Source organism: Coloeus monedula, assembly GCF_965178545.1.
Source record: "Coloeus monedula genome assembly, chromosome: 15".
Lineage (NCBI taxonomy): Eukaryota > Metazoa > Chordata > Aves > Passeriformes > Corvidae > Coloeus > Coloeus monedula.
Genome location: NC_138795.1, coordinates 3,597,380 through 3,613,460, shown reverse-complemented (window position 1 = coordinate 3,613,460; position 16,081 = coordinate 3,597,380). Strand labels below are relative to the sequence as shown.

The 16,081-nt window shown below is 47.3% G+C and overlaps 1 protein-coding gene across 8 annotated transcripts in view; it reads right to left on the bottom strand.

Moving 5' to 3' along the window:
* The window catches only part of UIMC1 (ubiquitin interaction motif containing 1), a 39,781-nt gene that overhangs the window by 17,464 nt on the left and 6,236 nt on the right, over positions 1 to 16,081 (bottom strand). For 6 of the 8 annotated variants that reach the window (XR_014226848.1, XM_082291686.1, XM_082291688.1 and 3 more), the window contains exons 3-5: positions 9,702 to 9,789; positions 4,473 to 4,597; positions 2,976 to 4,130 (exon numbers count right to left, since the gene is read on the bottom strand). Coding sequence is in view for 7 of the 8 variants with exons in the window: in XM_082291686.1 (XP_082147812.1) it covers positions 2,976 to 4,130; positions 4,473 to 4,597; positions 9,702 to 9,789 (1,368 nt within the window). In the remaining variant the exon portion in view is untranslated. The remainder of the gene's footprint in view (positions 1 to 2,975; positions 4,131 to 4,472; positions 4,598 to 9,701; positions 9,790 to 16,081) is intronic. The other 2 variants (XM_082291687.1, XM_082291689.1) reach the window with 1 other exon arrangement.

The window sequence follows — 16,081 nt, the reverse complement described above, 5'->3', positions numbered from 1 at the left end:
AATCAGCTGTCCCATAAAAGGAAGGGAACCGATTAACCTGCACAGTCTATAGCTGGAAAATCTGAGTGCATTTTACCCCATTTTTTCATTTAGCTCTATAACTACACTTATTCTTTCCTTTAAAATTTGTTCAAAAGCCTTATGCACTGCCAAGGTCAGGCTAACATGCCAGTCATTACCCAGATCCCTTTCTTCTTCTGCAGTGTACATGCTACACTTGCCATCCTCTAATCAGGTGGAATTACAATGGTTTATTAGCAGTCCTTGCTGTCAGGCCTACAATTTCTCATGCTAGGTCTCAAAGAAACCCAAGGAGTTTTCCTCCCCCTTCCTTGAGTCTATCAAATGCTATGAGCTTGATTTCTACCACAGGTTTCAACTTCAGTCAGCTCCACTCCTGGATGTACTTCCCCAGCAAGCTCCAAATCAAGACCTCTCCTGTAAAATTTCCCTAACATGACTCCAACCCCCAAATATCCTGTTTTATCTATGCTCTCTTTACTTCTTTGCAGGCTAACTCATCATTAACATAAAATACTGCACCTCCTCTTTTATTTTTGTTTGGTTTTGTACTGAACTGTGCATTTCTTAACAATGCCTCTGCCCTGGTCATGAACGTTCATCCACGTTTCTGGTTTTCCTTGTACATCTGTTATAAAATATGGCACTAATTCAGGTCACCAGACTCTAAATCTCCCGAATTGGGTCTTTTCCCTCTGAATCTTTTAAAGACCAAGAGTCCCCTAACCTTATCTGAAAGGCTCTGAAGAAATTGATTCTATTAGCACTGAAGTTTGTTAGTGCAGGTTCACAGGCTGTGAGATCTCCCGACAACCAGGATTTGCTCTGTGCAAACATCCCTTGGCTGCGGGAGGCAGTGGCAGCAGTCAACTGCTGCTGGGGTGGAAGGTCTGTGCCCACTGGGGTGGAAGGTCTGTGCCCATTCCAGGTGGGGGTTTCAGGGCAGGGACACAGGCAGCCTCCCTCATTTCCACCTTCATTTCACACATGGCATGAGGCCACGTCCTTTTTCAAGGACAGCTTTGAGTCCTCAAGGATGGTTTCTAGACTCAGCACAGCCTAAAATCTCCCACCAGCCCCACCAGCAGAGCAGCCCTGGTGGCACTGGGGGAGCCCCAGGGCAGTACAGGAAGCAAAGGGTCTCCTGGAGATGCAGCACACTGGAGACATGACAGCTCTGGGCCCCTCCTTTGTCACTGCCAGTGGAATTGTATTTGATAGAGGGAAAAAAATGGAGACAAGGCACAAGCAAACATCAAACATATCGATTTTGCAAGTAAATCACCTGCTCTGGCCTCAGTGTGCGACTGCACAGAGAGGAGAGAGAAAGGAGCTACCTCTCATGCTGGGTGTGATAAAGCAGATGAAAAGGGATTTAGAAATTATTTTCTCTCGTGTAAATAAAAGACTGGCAATTTTTGGGCTAGGCTTGAAATTGTAAAGTCTGCTCCCCCTCCCTTATTTTTTCACCTTAAAAATATCAGAAAGGCTGCATCTCTCCGTTATGGCTCCGAGAGAGCTCCCATGGTCAAGAGGAGTAGCATACAAGTTACCACTCAGCACCACTAAAACCTCTTTTCTCCCCAAGAATTAATTAGGTATTAGCATTAAACAGATAGTATTTTAAAAAATACCACACAATTTTCAGCACTGATTAAAAGTTCATGCCCTTCCCAGCTGCCGTGGCTTCCCAAAGGCTTTAGAGTACACATCCACAGACCTCCAGTCACCCCAATCTTCCAGTATAATGATACCTTCATTTCCAGAGGAAAAGCTACAGAAAAAAAAAAGTGCAGTTTGCTTTAAGAACCTCTCAGGTCTTTTGTATCTATCCTAAGGAAATGAAAAAGGGCACAAGTCAGTTCCTTTCCTCTGCAGATCACCTCTAAGGCTTGTTTAAATCTCCATCCCCTAAACCCGAGCCAAAGCACTGTCATGAAAAGTCACATTTCAGCACAGGCTGCTCTGCTCTTTTTCGGCAACCAGAAAATGCAGACATGACGTTTTTTCCTAAGTGCTCAATATTACAAGACGGAATATAAATATCACAAAACAAGTTAAGTATCTTTCTAACACCAGGGTAAATGATCAAATACACTTGAAAACAGGAACAACAGAGCCAAGGCTTCAGTCGTAGAGAAGATAAAGTTATACAATGATCCGGGAGTGAAGTCATTATGAAAAATGAGGGTTGGAAAAGGCTGACACAAACCTAAAATACAGCAGTAATAAATACTTCATCTGACTAGCAATCTGTTTAAACTTAGCAGTGACAGAAAGCTGCCTTCCGCTCCAGCAGGAGAGCCCTGACGGAGACAGAGGCTGACACCTAGTGTCTGGCACACCCAAGCCCCAGAGAAGGTGCCCAACACCAGGACAAGGACAGGGAGCACCACTGCGGTGACACATCACCCCAGCAGGCAGAAGATGCCTGTAACCACACAGAGCCTCTCCCAGCCACAAAGGAAAAGAGCACTTCCAAGGGGGAAGCACTGATGGACGCAGATGAACACGGAGGGGCAAACAGGGAAGGCTGCGCCGCAAGGGCAAACCTACGTCTCTATCTGCAAAGGGAAACCCAGGCAGAGCTCCCCACACAGCCACAGGTTTATGAACTGGTTTGCCAGTGCTGGTGGTGGTCAGCAGCACTTCTGTGCCCTCTACCTTGACACACTGCCAGGCTACACCCTTCTGAGAAGGATCAGCTGGATGAGTCAATCTCTGGAGCACTAATGATGACTGCCAGGCTGCTCAAAATGGCCCCTATCTCGTGTGAGCTGGGTGTCAGCCTGTACACTTCTCTCCCTTCCACGGTAACTGTGTGGCTGGGGGAAGAAGTCCCCCAATTTCAGAGAGGCATTAAATAGCAGTGCCTGCTTTGCAGAAGGGACTGAACCGTAAAATGGACAGAAGGGCATGGCTGCTCAACCTCTGCTCAGTGGCAAAGCTCTTACCTGGCAGTAGCTGGTGGTCGGCTCATCATCAGAAGTGGAGTTCTTCTCTTCTTCCATGCTGTGCCCTGGACTCTCTGCCTCCCTCCTCTTTGAAGGGTGGAGCCAGGTGGTGTTTTCAGACTCCTGTCCCTCTGTGCCTCCATCTTCTGTACCATCAGCAATCCCATTCTCCCTGCTTATCTCCTCTCCTTTCCCAAGCTCATTCTGGCTCAAGGAAGAACTCGGCACAACTGGGTTACCAAACTCCTTCTTATGCAATAGCTGCCTCTGAGCCTGCTTCAGGCTCTTCTGGTAAACCTCCAGCTGACACAAGATGACTTTGGTGTACTGGTTGGGGTCCACCCCTTTAGGACAGAAGGGGATGCCCCAATAATAGTGCACTGTTTCTTTTGCCTCCTCCTGTTTGTGCTTCTCCTCCACTGCAGTCTGCATGCAAAGATGAGGGGTACTGCCAGACCCCTTGTTCTGCTCTGCTTGCTCTGTGGAAACACAGACCTTGGCAGTGTGCCCAGGCTGTGAGCTGTGTTTGGTACCTGCTCCTCCACCACTCCTCCTGGGGCTGTCACATTGTTCTGTGGTCCTGCTCTTCCAGAGCGTGGCTGAGCTCCCAGCACCAGCTTCTCCCACAGAATGGCCAGTGCAGGGCAGGAGCTGCTCTTTTGGTTCATGGCCTGTTGCTTCGGAAGAGCTGGACGGGCTGGTGAACAGTCTCCGAGGTGTCAGTCGCCAGGAGCCTGAAGCCACCTTGCCAAAGGTGGGACTCAAAGACATGAAGTCCTCTCCGACAGTGCTGGGTAACACGTCACTCAAATCACTTTGTGCTGGTGAGGAAGACTTTTCACTTGACCTTGTCACAGGCTGGCCCTTCCCCGGAGACACGATTATGCTGGATACTAGTGAGCTTTCAACGATTTCCTGGCTTAACCTCCTCAACACTACCAAGGGGCTCCGGGCGACATCCATCTGTCCGTTCCCATCAGCTCTGGAGCTCTGTGAGTGGGAGCTGCAGTCGGAGGGAGGGGTGTCAGGGCAGAACGCCAGGCCTCCCGGGATCTCAGAGCCTTCTTTCTCAGCAGGCTGGCTTTGGCCCTGTGAATCCAGTGCTTCCACTGACAACTGAGGAGTTGAAGTCAAGGAGTCTGAGGGCTGACAGCTCTGAAAAACAAAAGGTTGACTCTCCTACAGATGTGTTCTCTATCAGCACAGCACACCAAGGACTCCCCCAGCACGCTGGCAGCCATCACCTGGACTGCAGGTTCCCCCACCCTGAATCAGAACTCTGTACCCCAAAACAGGGACATCTGGGGTTACACTTCACATCCCTCTCACTAGGAATGGTAAAAACCAACTATTCTGTGCCTACTGTAGTTCCAGCTTGTGCTGGGAGTATCTAGGCCCCCCCCAGTAAAACTTTCTTTTGTGCAGCATGGTAAAACAAGCACAGACAGAGACAGTGCTGAAGAACCCTAGTGAGCCTCTTCACAGAAGTGCACTTACACTAAGGCTTTCAGCAATGGCCTTCCTCAAGAGCTCCTCCTCTTCCTCTTCCTGACAGTTCACTTCTCTAGCTTCTTGCTCACTCATTTTCAGGGCCAGTGCAAATTGTTCCTCTTCAGTCATCTCTATAGCAGAAGAAATAGGATAATGTCAAGTCACATCTGCAGGTGTATGTAAACAGTCAGTGAATATACAGCGTGTAGGGAGAAATGGGTGAGAGTCCCACCTCTCCAGGAGGAATGCAGAGCAAACCGTCTAAACCTCAGCTGTCCTGAAATGGTGTCACCAAAACTGGAGCAGGCAACATTAATGAGAAAGGTAACTCAGGTCAGGAACTTCACTTCAGGTTTCTACAGCAATCTAAGCTCCCATTCCCCAAGTATATTAACTGCAACATGACATTTTATTTGCGATCAAACAATACACACTGCAGCTGCAGAAGGCATGTTCAAGGAGAAAGGAAAAGGACAGATTTCTAAAGCGTGCTCATTTTTATATTGGATAGGCTCAGCAGCAAGGCAGGCTAAACAACACATCTTCTTTAGAAAGACACTTTTTTACTAACCAAGTAGCACACCTCACTGCCTTCTGACACACAGATACCTGCAATACCACAGGAGACCTACCCGAGAGAAAAAGAGCTACATGTTGTTCACCCCAAGCCGCAGGTGGAAAGCTCTGTGAAGGATAATGTTACTTGCTTGGTGGTATTATAGAGGATATTTCACATGCATACATCCCCCTTCTGCTCACATCACCACTCCACTGCATCACTAAGTCAGTCATGCATGGGAAACAGGTTTCCTACACTTGTAACTGCTATTTCAGCAGAAAATTTATTCCTGAAATATTCCTCACTCCAATCAAACCAAAAGTCTAGACTGGCTATGTAGAAACAAAGCAGTTACTTACTTTGGAAAACACTTATTTACTTAGATTCAATCCAACACTTTCGCTCTGCTTAAAATATACAGTGCCTGCAGAATGGAGTGCAGCTTGAAAAACAACTCAACAGCACTCTCAGGAGCTGAAAAATACATCTTCTCACTCGAAACGAATTGACAGATTTCCTTCAGAACCCGCTCCCTCCTCCAGGCAGAATCCTGCACACGCCATCTCATGCATGAACCAAAGGCTCACGCTCTCCTACGGGCTACAACATCTTTAAGACATGCCATTTGAACAGGGAGGCTGCCCAAGCACAAAACGTGTCTTCACTGCAGCCAGCTCCAGAGACAGGCGTTTCCCTGGATAAAGATGCATTCACAAGTTGCAGGCTCCCATTTTCTATCCCATCCTCTCTCATACCAGCTGCCACCCAAACACAGCAGTGCAGCCGTGCTCTGGCCAAAGCACAGCCTGTCTACGACCGCTGCAACCAGGAGCATCCACAGAGTGGAGCTTCGCTCTGCCCTTCCCCCAGCTCCTGGCTGATGGCAGCCTCGTGCTCCTCCACCCAAGCAGGATCTGAAGCATTTTTGGACTGATTACCTTCGGATTCCTTTATGTGTCCTGCTAAAACAGCACTTAGCTTCAGGTTGTTGGTTTGGGGCAGGGTGGGGGTGGGGGGTAATTCCTTTGAAAATTAAGAAAGACGTTGAAGGCAAAGCAGACTGCTGTGCTCTCAGGGCTCGTGGGGATCTTTTGTCCTTGGACAAAGTCACTCTATGATGTTACAGCCAGGAGGGACCAGGGCAAAAAAAAAAAAAAGCATCTTTTAATGGAAAGCAAACGACAGTCCAGTGTATGGAGAAAGCTCCCAGCCCCAAGAACAGCGGCATTAAACAGAGTATCACAGAGTCAATTAGGTTGGAAAACACCTCCGAGATTGAGTCCAACCTTTGACCAATCACAACTGTGTCATCCAGACCACAGCACTGAGTGCCACATACAGTCTTTTCTTTTTCCATTATACCAAACACTTTCCAAGCATTCAGAAAGTGTGTGCTGATTTGTTTTCCTGCCTGAACCATCACAGCAATCAGGCCAGATCCTGCAAACTCTGACATGTGCAGGAAAAGCAGTGCACATGATCGGCACCCTGCAACACACGACTTTCCACGTGCTTCAACAGGGGCCTGAGCGTTTGCCAGTTCAGGCTATCAACATCCATGAAGCTTAATAAAAAGAAACATTTTTTGGCTAGTTACTGCTGTACATTTTGTTTTCTTCTCCCTCCCTGGCACAGCAATTTCCCCTCTGGGGACAGAGAATGTGCCAGACAAATGCTGCCTCTGGCAAAGAAACCAGTGACAAACAAGATGCACTTAGTGCATGTTCCAGTTGAGTAGGTGCTCTGGAGATGGGGAAATCTCGAGTTTAAATCCACCTGGCATTACCGTGGGGAGAGCAAAGAGCAGCTCTGCTCATGCCTACCAGCAGACCTGACCTGCTTTAAGCGGAGCCGACGGTATTTCGTGCTCCAGGACTGATCACTTCTCAGCACCGTGTGTTTTATTAAAGTTGATGCTGATTGCAGCCGTCATAATTTATGATGATTAGAGACCCAGAGCGCTGCGTTAGCCCCCAACCACTGTGTGCAAACAGAGCTGGGGAGAGAGCTCAGAGCGTGCGGCGGGGGCTCCACAGATCCCGGGAGAAATGACCCCTCTCCATCTGGACCGATGCTCAGCTCACACTCATCACTCGCCTTGCAGGAGCCCATTCCCAGGGGGAAGCACCGGCACTGGGAACTCTGCATCTCACACTTCAAAAGCCTCTCATCACACATCCATCCCAACGGGGCAGGAAATCCCAGTGCCCCTCTGGGGACCAGGGCATCCAAGAGACCCGAAGATAGGAAGGAGGGGTCAGAGAGAAACTGTTTTTAAGACAAGGCAGCCCTAAACAAATTAAACCATTTCAGAGCCTTTTTAAATGCTAATATGGCGATTTGCAAAGCGATTTATGTTCCATTTTGACATTTGCAAAGTGAATTAGATGCAAAACCCCACTAGTTGTAGTTACAACACTTACTAATAAGAGATTTACTCAAAAATAACAGAAATGCAGGATCTCAGTATTTTCACATATCCAAAGTGCAATTACAGTAAAAACATTCAAATGTGCTTTAAAGCACTGACTTCCTCCGGAAAAAGAGAGAGAGACTTCTTTAGGTTTTGTATTTCCATTTATCCTGTCAGGATGAAACGTCACAGATATATTTTAGTTATGGCTTTAGGTTAAAATGAATAAAACCACAACAAAGCAAAAAAGGGAGGATACGGTTTATAACGAGTGCCTGCCAATATCCGAAATTTTCCAGTTTTGAGGAGAAAGAACTTGCTCTACCCAGAAGCACCCAGTCTTTACAAAAGACCAATTTGCCTCGCAATTCAAAGAATTTATTTAAAGACATTGGGAAAAATAATTACTACTTCAAATCTTAATTTGCCTGAAAGCAAACACCAAAAGTCTAATTATAGCTTCCCACAAATGAGAACAGCCCCACCATCACACGTGCTTAAATAAGCCCCCGCTCTCCGACCGTGCAGCACGAGGCACCCCCAAACTCAGACGTGCACACTAAGCAACAAAAAAAGGCAGCTTTTGCCCCAGGAAAAGAAAAACTATTATCAATAATTTCAACATCTAGAAACACAGCAGAACTCCTCCATTACACAATGTCTGGAGAGCCGGCCCTGTCTCCCATGGATTTTCTGGAGCGCACTGAACACCTTTTGCACAGCACCAGCTCCTGAAACCCTACATGCTCAATGATGCAACAAGGACATCCAACTTCAGCAGATCCCTGCTCTTACCACCATATATTTGGTCACATTTTAGTGCCATCTCCAAGGGGGGTTTCAGCTTTAATTTGGTGCTCTGTTTCCTTTGGGAGAAAAAGAAGAATAAGAAAAAGAACTCTTTCCCCATCTCTGACTTTGCTATCTTACTTGCTCAACACAGACATGCACAGTGGGCTGCAGCTCCCACAAAGAGCTGGGCTGTTCTGTGCTATGGCCTTAGGCCTCTATTAAAAACAATTTAATTCACACAAGCCCTGTGAGGACTGACAAGCCCAACTCCTGCTGCTTGTGGAGCACTGGCGTGCTCCATTTTGTTCAGTGATTGCTTTGGGTTTTGCAGGAGGTAACATCTCTCCCATTTTAAAACGTCCTGAATTTTATGTGCTGGATGGACCACTGCCTCACAGAGCACAGGAACACGAGTGGGGACCCTCTGGGGCCTGGCTGCTGTAATATGTGGGGCGGTACAGGGAGCAGAGGCACCCTGGCCATAGTCAGTGGGCACTTCTGCCTGTACATCAGAATATGAGCGGGAACATCCCAGCCTTTAGCCTCTGTTCATAGATTTATTGTCCATGAATGCATTTAATCCCTTATTAAAGCTGTTGATACTGACCCCTCCACAACCTCCTGTGACACAAACTTCCAGGAGTTCACCCCATGCTGTGTGAAGCATTACTGTCCTTCACCCGTTTTAAACTCATCTATCTCTTGCTATTTCCACTGATACACCCCAGGAGCCAGTAAACAACAGCTCTGTGCTCAGCTGAGGCATTGCCTTCCTGATGGGAACTTTGATCCCACCGTTCTCTCGTAACAAAGCAGCCCCAGGCTTTCCAGTCTCTCATCACCAGGCAGCTGTTCCACCCCTTCATGGCTTGGGCTGCCCTGCTCTGGATGTGCCACTGTGTCCTTGCTACGCAGAGGCCAGAACTGCACATAGCACTGTGACAAGGGTGCACCAACACTTTATGTAACAGCAAAATGACATCAACCAAATCCCTTGTTCTTAACACCCTTCCTTATGATGCCCAACGTTGCTGGTGCTCTGGCTGCCCCCACACTGTGAGCTGATGATTTCAGAGAACTGTCAGCTGCGACTCAGATCCTTCCTGAGCGGCAGCTGTGGGGTCAGAGCATTGTGATGTTTCAGGGACAGACAGAAGCAGAGGGGCCTGGACAGGAAAGCAGTTTGTGACTGACGGCACGTTCAGATCGGCCTCAGCCAGTTTTGAACCCGGTGAGGTACCAACACCCTCACACACTTGTTTTGGAAGTGCACCGGTCTGCACGCACACTGCCTGGGGAGCAAGCAAGTGACAGAGTGCCTATTCTGACAGGCAAAATTTAGCCCTTTGAAGGGTCTTTTCTACATCCTCAGCTATGTAACAGCCTTTCTGAAAGGGAAATAATCTCTAGCACAAACAGCAGAAGCTGCTCAGCACCAGACAACTTCCCCAGCCCCACAATCGAGACCTACGTGCAATTTTTCTTTTAGCAGCAAACTTCGTTCGATCCAGCTGCTTTGTTCTCTTCTTTTGCAATCCACTCTCTTCCTTTGACTCCTGCTGTAATGGAAAAGAACATGGTGAGTGCATGCAATATGTAAGAAATACTACCAGCCCCCTCCCCCCAACTACTCAGATGCAAACACTGGTTCAAGAACAAGCATCTATTTGAGTGAAATTTGAATTTCAAACGTAATTCAAACACATTCTGTAACTATTAAAAGCTGTGTGATAAGCATAACGAGCAAAAAGAGTTACAGACTGACATAAACAGAGAAGTAGGAGAGACAATAGACTTCATGCCAGTCACCACCATGCACTGCACCTGCTACCCACAATTTTAGAGAGAATTTGTTTGGTCTTGCTAAAACATTGATATTTGTAAGCACTCAAAACAGGAAAATAGAACCTTTTTGTAACTGAGCATCACACACCTGTAAGCCAGGACTGTTTCCTGCCATGCAGCTTCTAGTACTATGCCCAGGAAATTTCAGGTGGTCAAAACTAGAACCTCTAGCCATTTTTGGAGACCCACACCTATGCACCCCAAGGGCAGGAGAGCCAGCTGTATTTTCTCCTCATGCTATTATCTCATCTTATTCACAGAATCAAGGAATGATTTGAGTTGGAAGGGACTTGAAAGCTCATCTCATTTCTAGCCCCTGCCATGGGCAAGGACATCTTCCACTAGACCAGGGTGCTCAGAGCCCCGTCCAACCTGGCCTTGAACACTTCCAGGGGCATCCACAGCTTCTCTGGGCAATATTGCCACAAGTATTTCATTTTTGAAACTTGAATACTTGAGAAACTTTTTCTCTCAAGGCTTCCTGGAACAATACTCCCATGAACAACCTAAGTGTGTGCTGTTTTAAGCACAAGGACTGCAGCACAAATGGGCACAGGCTTAAACGACACAAATTTCTGCAAGCTGCTGTCCTAATGGCTTAGGCAAGGGTGCACACATTACCCAAGGCTGGCACTGGACCCTTTCCAATTTGTCTCTCTAAATCAGGTAGGATTAGAATCAAATCCAGTGTTTCAGGCAGAGACCCACGCCTGGCCAGGATGAGCTTTGCGCTGCTCCCTCTGCAGCTGCACTGAGTTTTGCCGCCCATGAGACACGTTGGCCACACATTTGTGCCTCATTCCACCTCCTGTGCCAGGAGGAGGGTTCAAGGAGGGGCACATGGTTTAACATACTTTAACACAAACAGATACATTGATTATTTTCGAGTGTCATCAATTTTTTTTGTCCTTTGCCCGTGTTTCTGAATCTGTGAAGTTCTTTGGACTGCACCTCTGTGCTCAGTTTTGTTGAAGATATCTCTGGCTTTAGTGTTATCTGTAGATTTTATTAATCTATATACACCACTTGCTCCCTCTTACAGATCATTAATGAGGATGTTAAAACACACACAGACCTAATATTGATTCTCTTGGCCTCAGCTTTACATCTCCCCCAGATGAGCCTCTCTTTTGTTCATCAGCAGCTCTTATTGACAGTCTTTTAGCAGCATTTCAATCCAGGAATGTTGCTATCTAGACCAAATTAAATTATTTATCTAACTAAGATTTTGCAAGACATACTATTAGGTGGTTTCCTGAAACCCTAATACATTACAGCTTTTACATGCCCTAATACCTACACCATTCCTCACTTCCACTGACTTGAGAATCACCTCACAACACAGCAGCAATCATGTTTGGCAAGTCCACACACACACTCATGCTTGCTCCTAAGGGCTTTTTCTGTGACTGACTCCTCCTCTTCCCCACACAGACTGGTTTGGGCACCCCCTTTCCAAGATCTGCCACTGGGTCTCCAAAAGGCTGCTTCACATCCAGAGTCTCTCTTCCTAGGACATGGATGCCCAGCTCCTGCTCAAGAGGTGAAATCCTCTCTCTTCCAGGGCCCTGGCATGGTGCCTGTCTCCACAGTTTTCCATAAGCCACAGGATCTCCCACTCCAAACTGCCCTGTGTTGGTCTGCAGCACCAGCCCCACGCTGACCTCATGGGCTGCTCACACCTCATGGGATGGGGAACAATCCATGGGATCGCATCAGGATTGCACCAGGATTATATGCTGGAGGAGGTTCAGCAACAGCTCTCCTGCCCTCCCCCAAAAACCTGTCTAACAATGCTAAACCCACGCCAGCTTAAAACAGGGGCAATTTCATCCTAACAGGCTCTGTAAATCCCCAGCTCCTCTCTCTAGGCATCAATCTTCCCCTCATCACTCCCGCACTTGCTGGAAGGTCAACCCTGACACTCTCATCTGCACCTCTCTTCCAGGGCACGGATGTGATTTATGAGCATACCAAACTTTCCGTGGCTGGGAGTGCCTGCTCTGTGCACAGAGACACACACTTACAACACACATCAACACCACAGGACAACCCAGGGCTCAAACACCTCCAAGGCTTCCGAGGGCAACAGTGTGCCCGGCGCCGGGCGCGCTGCCCGGACCCACAGCATGGCCAAGTACGTGCCTCAGGTTCCCTGTGCTGGTCCTGAAGAATCTCGACATTTACATCAGTGGCAGGAGCAAAATTACTGCAGGACACGTGTTGTATGAACCTCATACATTTGAGAAAGATGTTTAAATTGCTCAGCAGCATTCTACTGAAGAGCCACGGTACAGTGAACTGCTGAAGCAAATCCAATTAATCCTGATGGGCCAAAATATATACACACATCTCAATTCCAAGAATTCTTAAATCTTCTTTATTTTTAAACCCAGAAAATAAAACATACCTTTTAATTAGGATTTATGGCTGTTTGTACCTCTGCTGGGAGAGAGCCCTGCAGGCCTCAGAGTGCTCTGCATAAATGCAGGAGTGGATGGTAGAAACAGAAGGGGCCAAGAAAATTCAAAGAAGACAACAGGGCTTGCTCTTCCTGACCCAACCTTTTAATGCTCATCTATCTACAAGGATAATAGGAACTCAAGGGGCCACTCAACCAACTGCCTTTCTAATAAGATCACTAGTCCAAAAATAATCTTAATCAATTAAAATATTCCCAAACTGCAGCCAATACTCTCAGTTACAAGGTCATCTCCAACACATATCTTCCAAGGGAAACTAATTATTATAGTGGAGGCGAGGTAGGAACTGCACACCTCTGCTCAGTGCCAGCCTGGAGAGCATCCCTCCTCCTCTGCCGTCAATTCAAGGCGTAACAGCCAGAAGGAACCCAAATTCTCTTCCTGTGTGTCAGGCTCTGCACTTTAATTTATGATGCTCTCTTATGAGCAATTTCACTGTCAGCATTGTACACAGATCAAGAAATAGACAGGTTTCCAAAGTTCCTTACACATCTAGTGGAAGGCAGCCACTGTTCTTCTTCCTTGTTTTTGTAACCTGCTTGGTTTCACCAGACAGCAGGAAATCAAATTCCCATTTTAAAAATGCTTTTGCACATACTTAAGAGAACCTGACTCTGCCAGCAGAAACAGATACAGCTCCACTCGTTCCTAAAAGCCCATAAATGGAAGCCAGTAGCCAGCATCCCACATCCTGCTCCCTCGAATCCACATGATAAACCACAGAAATCAGCTTCTACTGACTCAGGGAAGGAAAGGCTTCAGCAGAATGTCTCCACCCCTAGCGGTGCAGACTGCAAAGTCAAAAGGTCTGGGTAATTTTACTGCTCAACAGCAGTTGGGACCATCTAACAATAGGGTACAGCCAAACACCACACGTCCTGCATGGGAAATATGCAGATGAAAACCAGACTAATTTATTTTTAAAAGCCAATTAGATGTTGGAATTGCCATGTTTGGCTCTTGCCAAGGCTGCTGCTGAAATTAATATCACACCCTACTTTATTAGTCTCTGACTTCAGTTCAGAATCTGTTTCAGCTTTGCTCTTTCAGCTCATTAGAACAAACCTGCTGGAAGTGGAGATGAACAACAAGACACAACGGGGATCGTGCCAGGATACGCAGTTCCTGACACAAGAGGAGAGAACTCTGTAGGAAAAAGGGCTTTTACTCGTCTGTGAGGAGCCTGGATTCAGATCAGTCTGATTTTCATCAAGTGAGCTCAGCAGAGCCACGAAGCCTCCTCCAGAACCAACTCACATTGCATTCTCCTCTGGGAGATGGAGGCACCGGGTCCCTTGGCACCAGCAGAGCCCACGGAGACAGCAGGGCACTGCAGCAATACTCCCACGTGGCTCTGCTTCGCTCGGATGGTCAGTGGTGTGAGTGAGGTGGTGTCCTGGGATTGAGTTAATTTTATTCCTAGTAGCTGGTGCAGTGCTGTGTTTGGATTTAGTACGAGAATAACGTTGGTGGCACACCAATGGTTTAGTTGGTGCCAAGCAGTGCTTACTCTAAATCAAGGACTTTTCAGTTCCTGTGCTCTGACGGTGAGCAAGTGCACAAGGAGCTGGGGGAAGTGGGCAAAGGGATGTTCCATGCCACAGAACCTCATGGCCAGTGTGGAAACAGGGGGGAATTGGCTGGGAAACACCGACTGCTGCTCAGGGACTGGATGGGCATCGGTGAGTGGGTGGTGAGCAACTGGATTGTGGCACCGGTTTCTCTTGGGTTTTACTCATAGAATCACGGAAAGGTTTGGGTTGGAAGGGACCTTAAAGATCATCTCATTCCAACCCTCCTGCCATGAGTACCTCCCACGAGGCCAGGTTGCTCATTGCCTGGCCTTGAACACTGGCAGGGATGAGGAATCCACAGCCTCTCCGGGCATCCTGTTCTAGTGCCTCACAACCCTCACAGTAAAGAATTTCTTCCATATATCAAACATAAATTTCTCCCCTTTCAGTTTGAACCCATTCCTCTTTGTCCCATCACTACAGTTCCTGATAAAAAGCAGCTCCTCTCTCCTTTTTTTTCATTACAATTATTCTTGATATTATCGTTAGGATTATTAATAGTATTATTATATTTTATCTTGTTTCAATTATTAAGCTGTTCTTATCTCAACCCATGAGATTTACTTTTTTCCCCACAATTCTCCTCCCCACCATGGGGTGGGAGTGAGCAAGCAGCTGCCTGGCACTCAGCTGCTGGATGGGATTCAGCTATGACAGGTGGGCACTGCCATTCTGGCTGTGACATTTCCAGGGCCATCTTCTCCACAGCAAGATGTCCCTCAAGCCATGCCTGGTCCTGAGGTGAGTGCCCACTGTCACAGCTGATGGAAACAGGACAGGGCAGTGGCTGGGTATTCCAGCCAATGCCTAAACACACCTCCCTCTGCACCACAGCCAAAATCTGATCTGGAACATCAACACATGCTGTTGATTACCCTGACTGTGAGTATCTCCAAACACAGAACGCTCGGGCAAAGGGATGTTCCACACCAAAGGGAAGACAGGCCATGCAGAAATAGATGGTACCATCACCCTGGAGTCTTGTCATATGTTCCCTGAGGGCTGGCAGAGCTGATGGATCTGGCAGAAAGAGCTTGTGAGACTTGATGCCAACTTTGTAAGTGCAGGCAGGTACTCTCAAAACTCCCAAAGGATCTACCCAGGAAAAAGATCCTTCCAAAAGGTCCCAGACCAGATCAGCAGCATTTGAAGATCAACTGCACTAACGGCTGCAGATCAGTCTAACAGGTCAACAAAACTTTTGGGCTGTGCTCAGAGTTCATGCTTGGCCAGGCCTCATGCTGAGGAACAGTCATCTTTCAGATGTGGCTTCAGGGGTCTTTACCAACAGCCCAATTCAAGCAGGAGGTTCAGGAGACCAGGAATTGTCATGCTCAGAGAAGGCATTGTTGGGCACTACTTGCAATGTTGTGTATTTGTGAATGAACAGCCATCTTCTGGCACAGGCAACCAATTCCCTGTGGGATTAAACAGCCAGGGGAGATGGGAACCACTCTACTCATTCAGCACGTCTGCATTTTCACAGACACAGTCTGCACAAAGAAGGTCAACTCCTCTGGTTTCCACAGAGCCAGAGAGACTGTTCTTATTTTGTCTGACCCTTTCCAAAAAAAGAGACCTGTTCCCCGAATCCAGGATGATATGCAGACATCAGAAAGCCTCACATCCAGAAAACTTTTTTCTGATGCAGCTCTGCAGATGCCACAGCATAGACATGAGCAAAGAAAGGGAACTTGGCAAAATAACATGGATGAGCTTGATAATCCAGCATGACTGAAAAATTCCTGGGAGAGGCAGTCTGCCAAAGATCATCAAAAGTGAGAAGCTGGAGGCTTTCCAGGTGCAGCTGCTACAAGATCTGCTGGTCTGGAAGCAGAACTAGGGACTTGTTCTATAGATACCTGCCAAGAGACTGCCAAGGAAGAAAGCCGTCGAATCAATGATGCCCAAATTGTCCTTGTAGCTTTTGATTCATAAGGAACCATGTC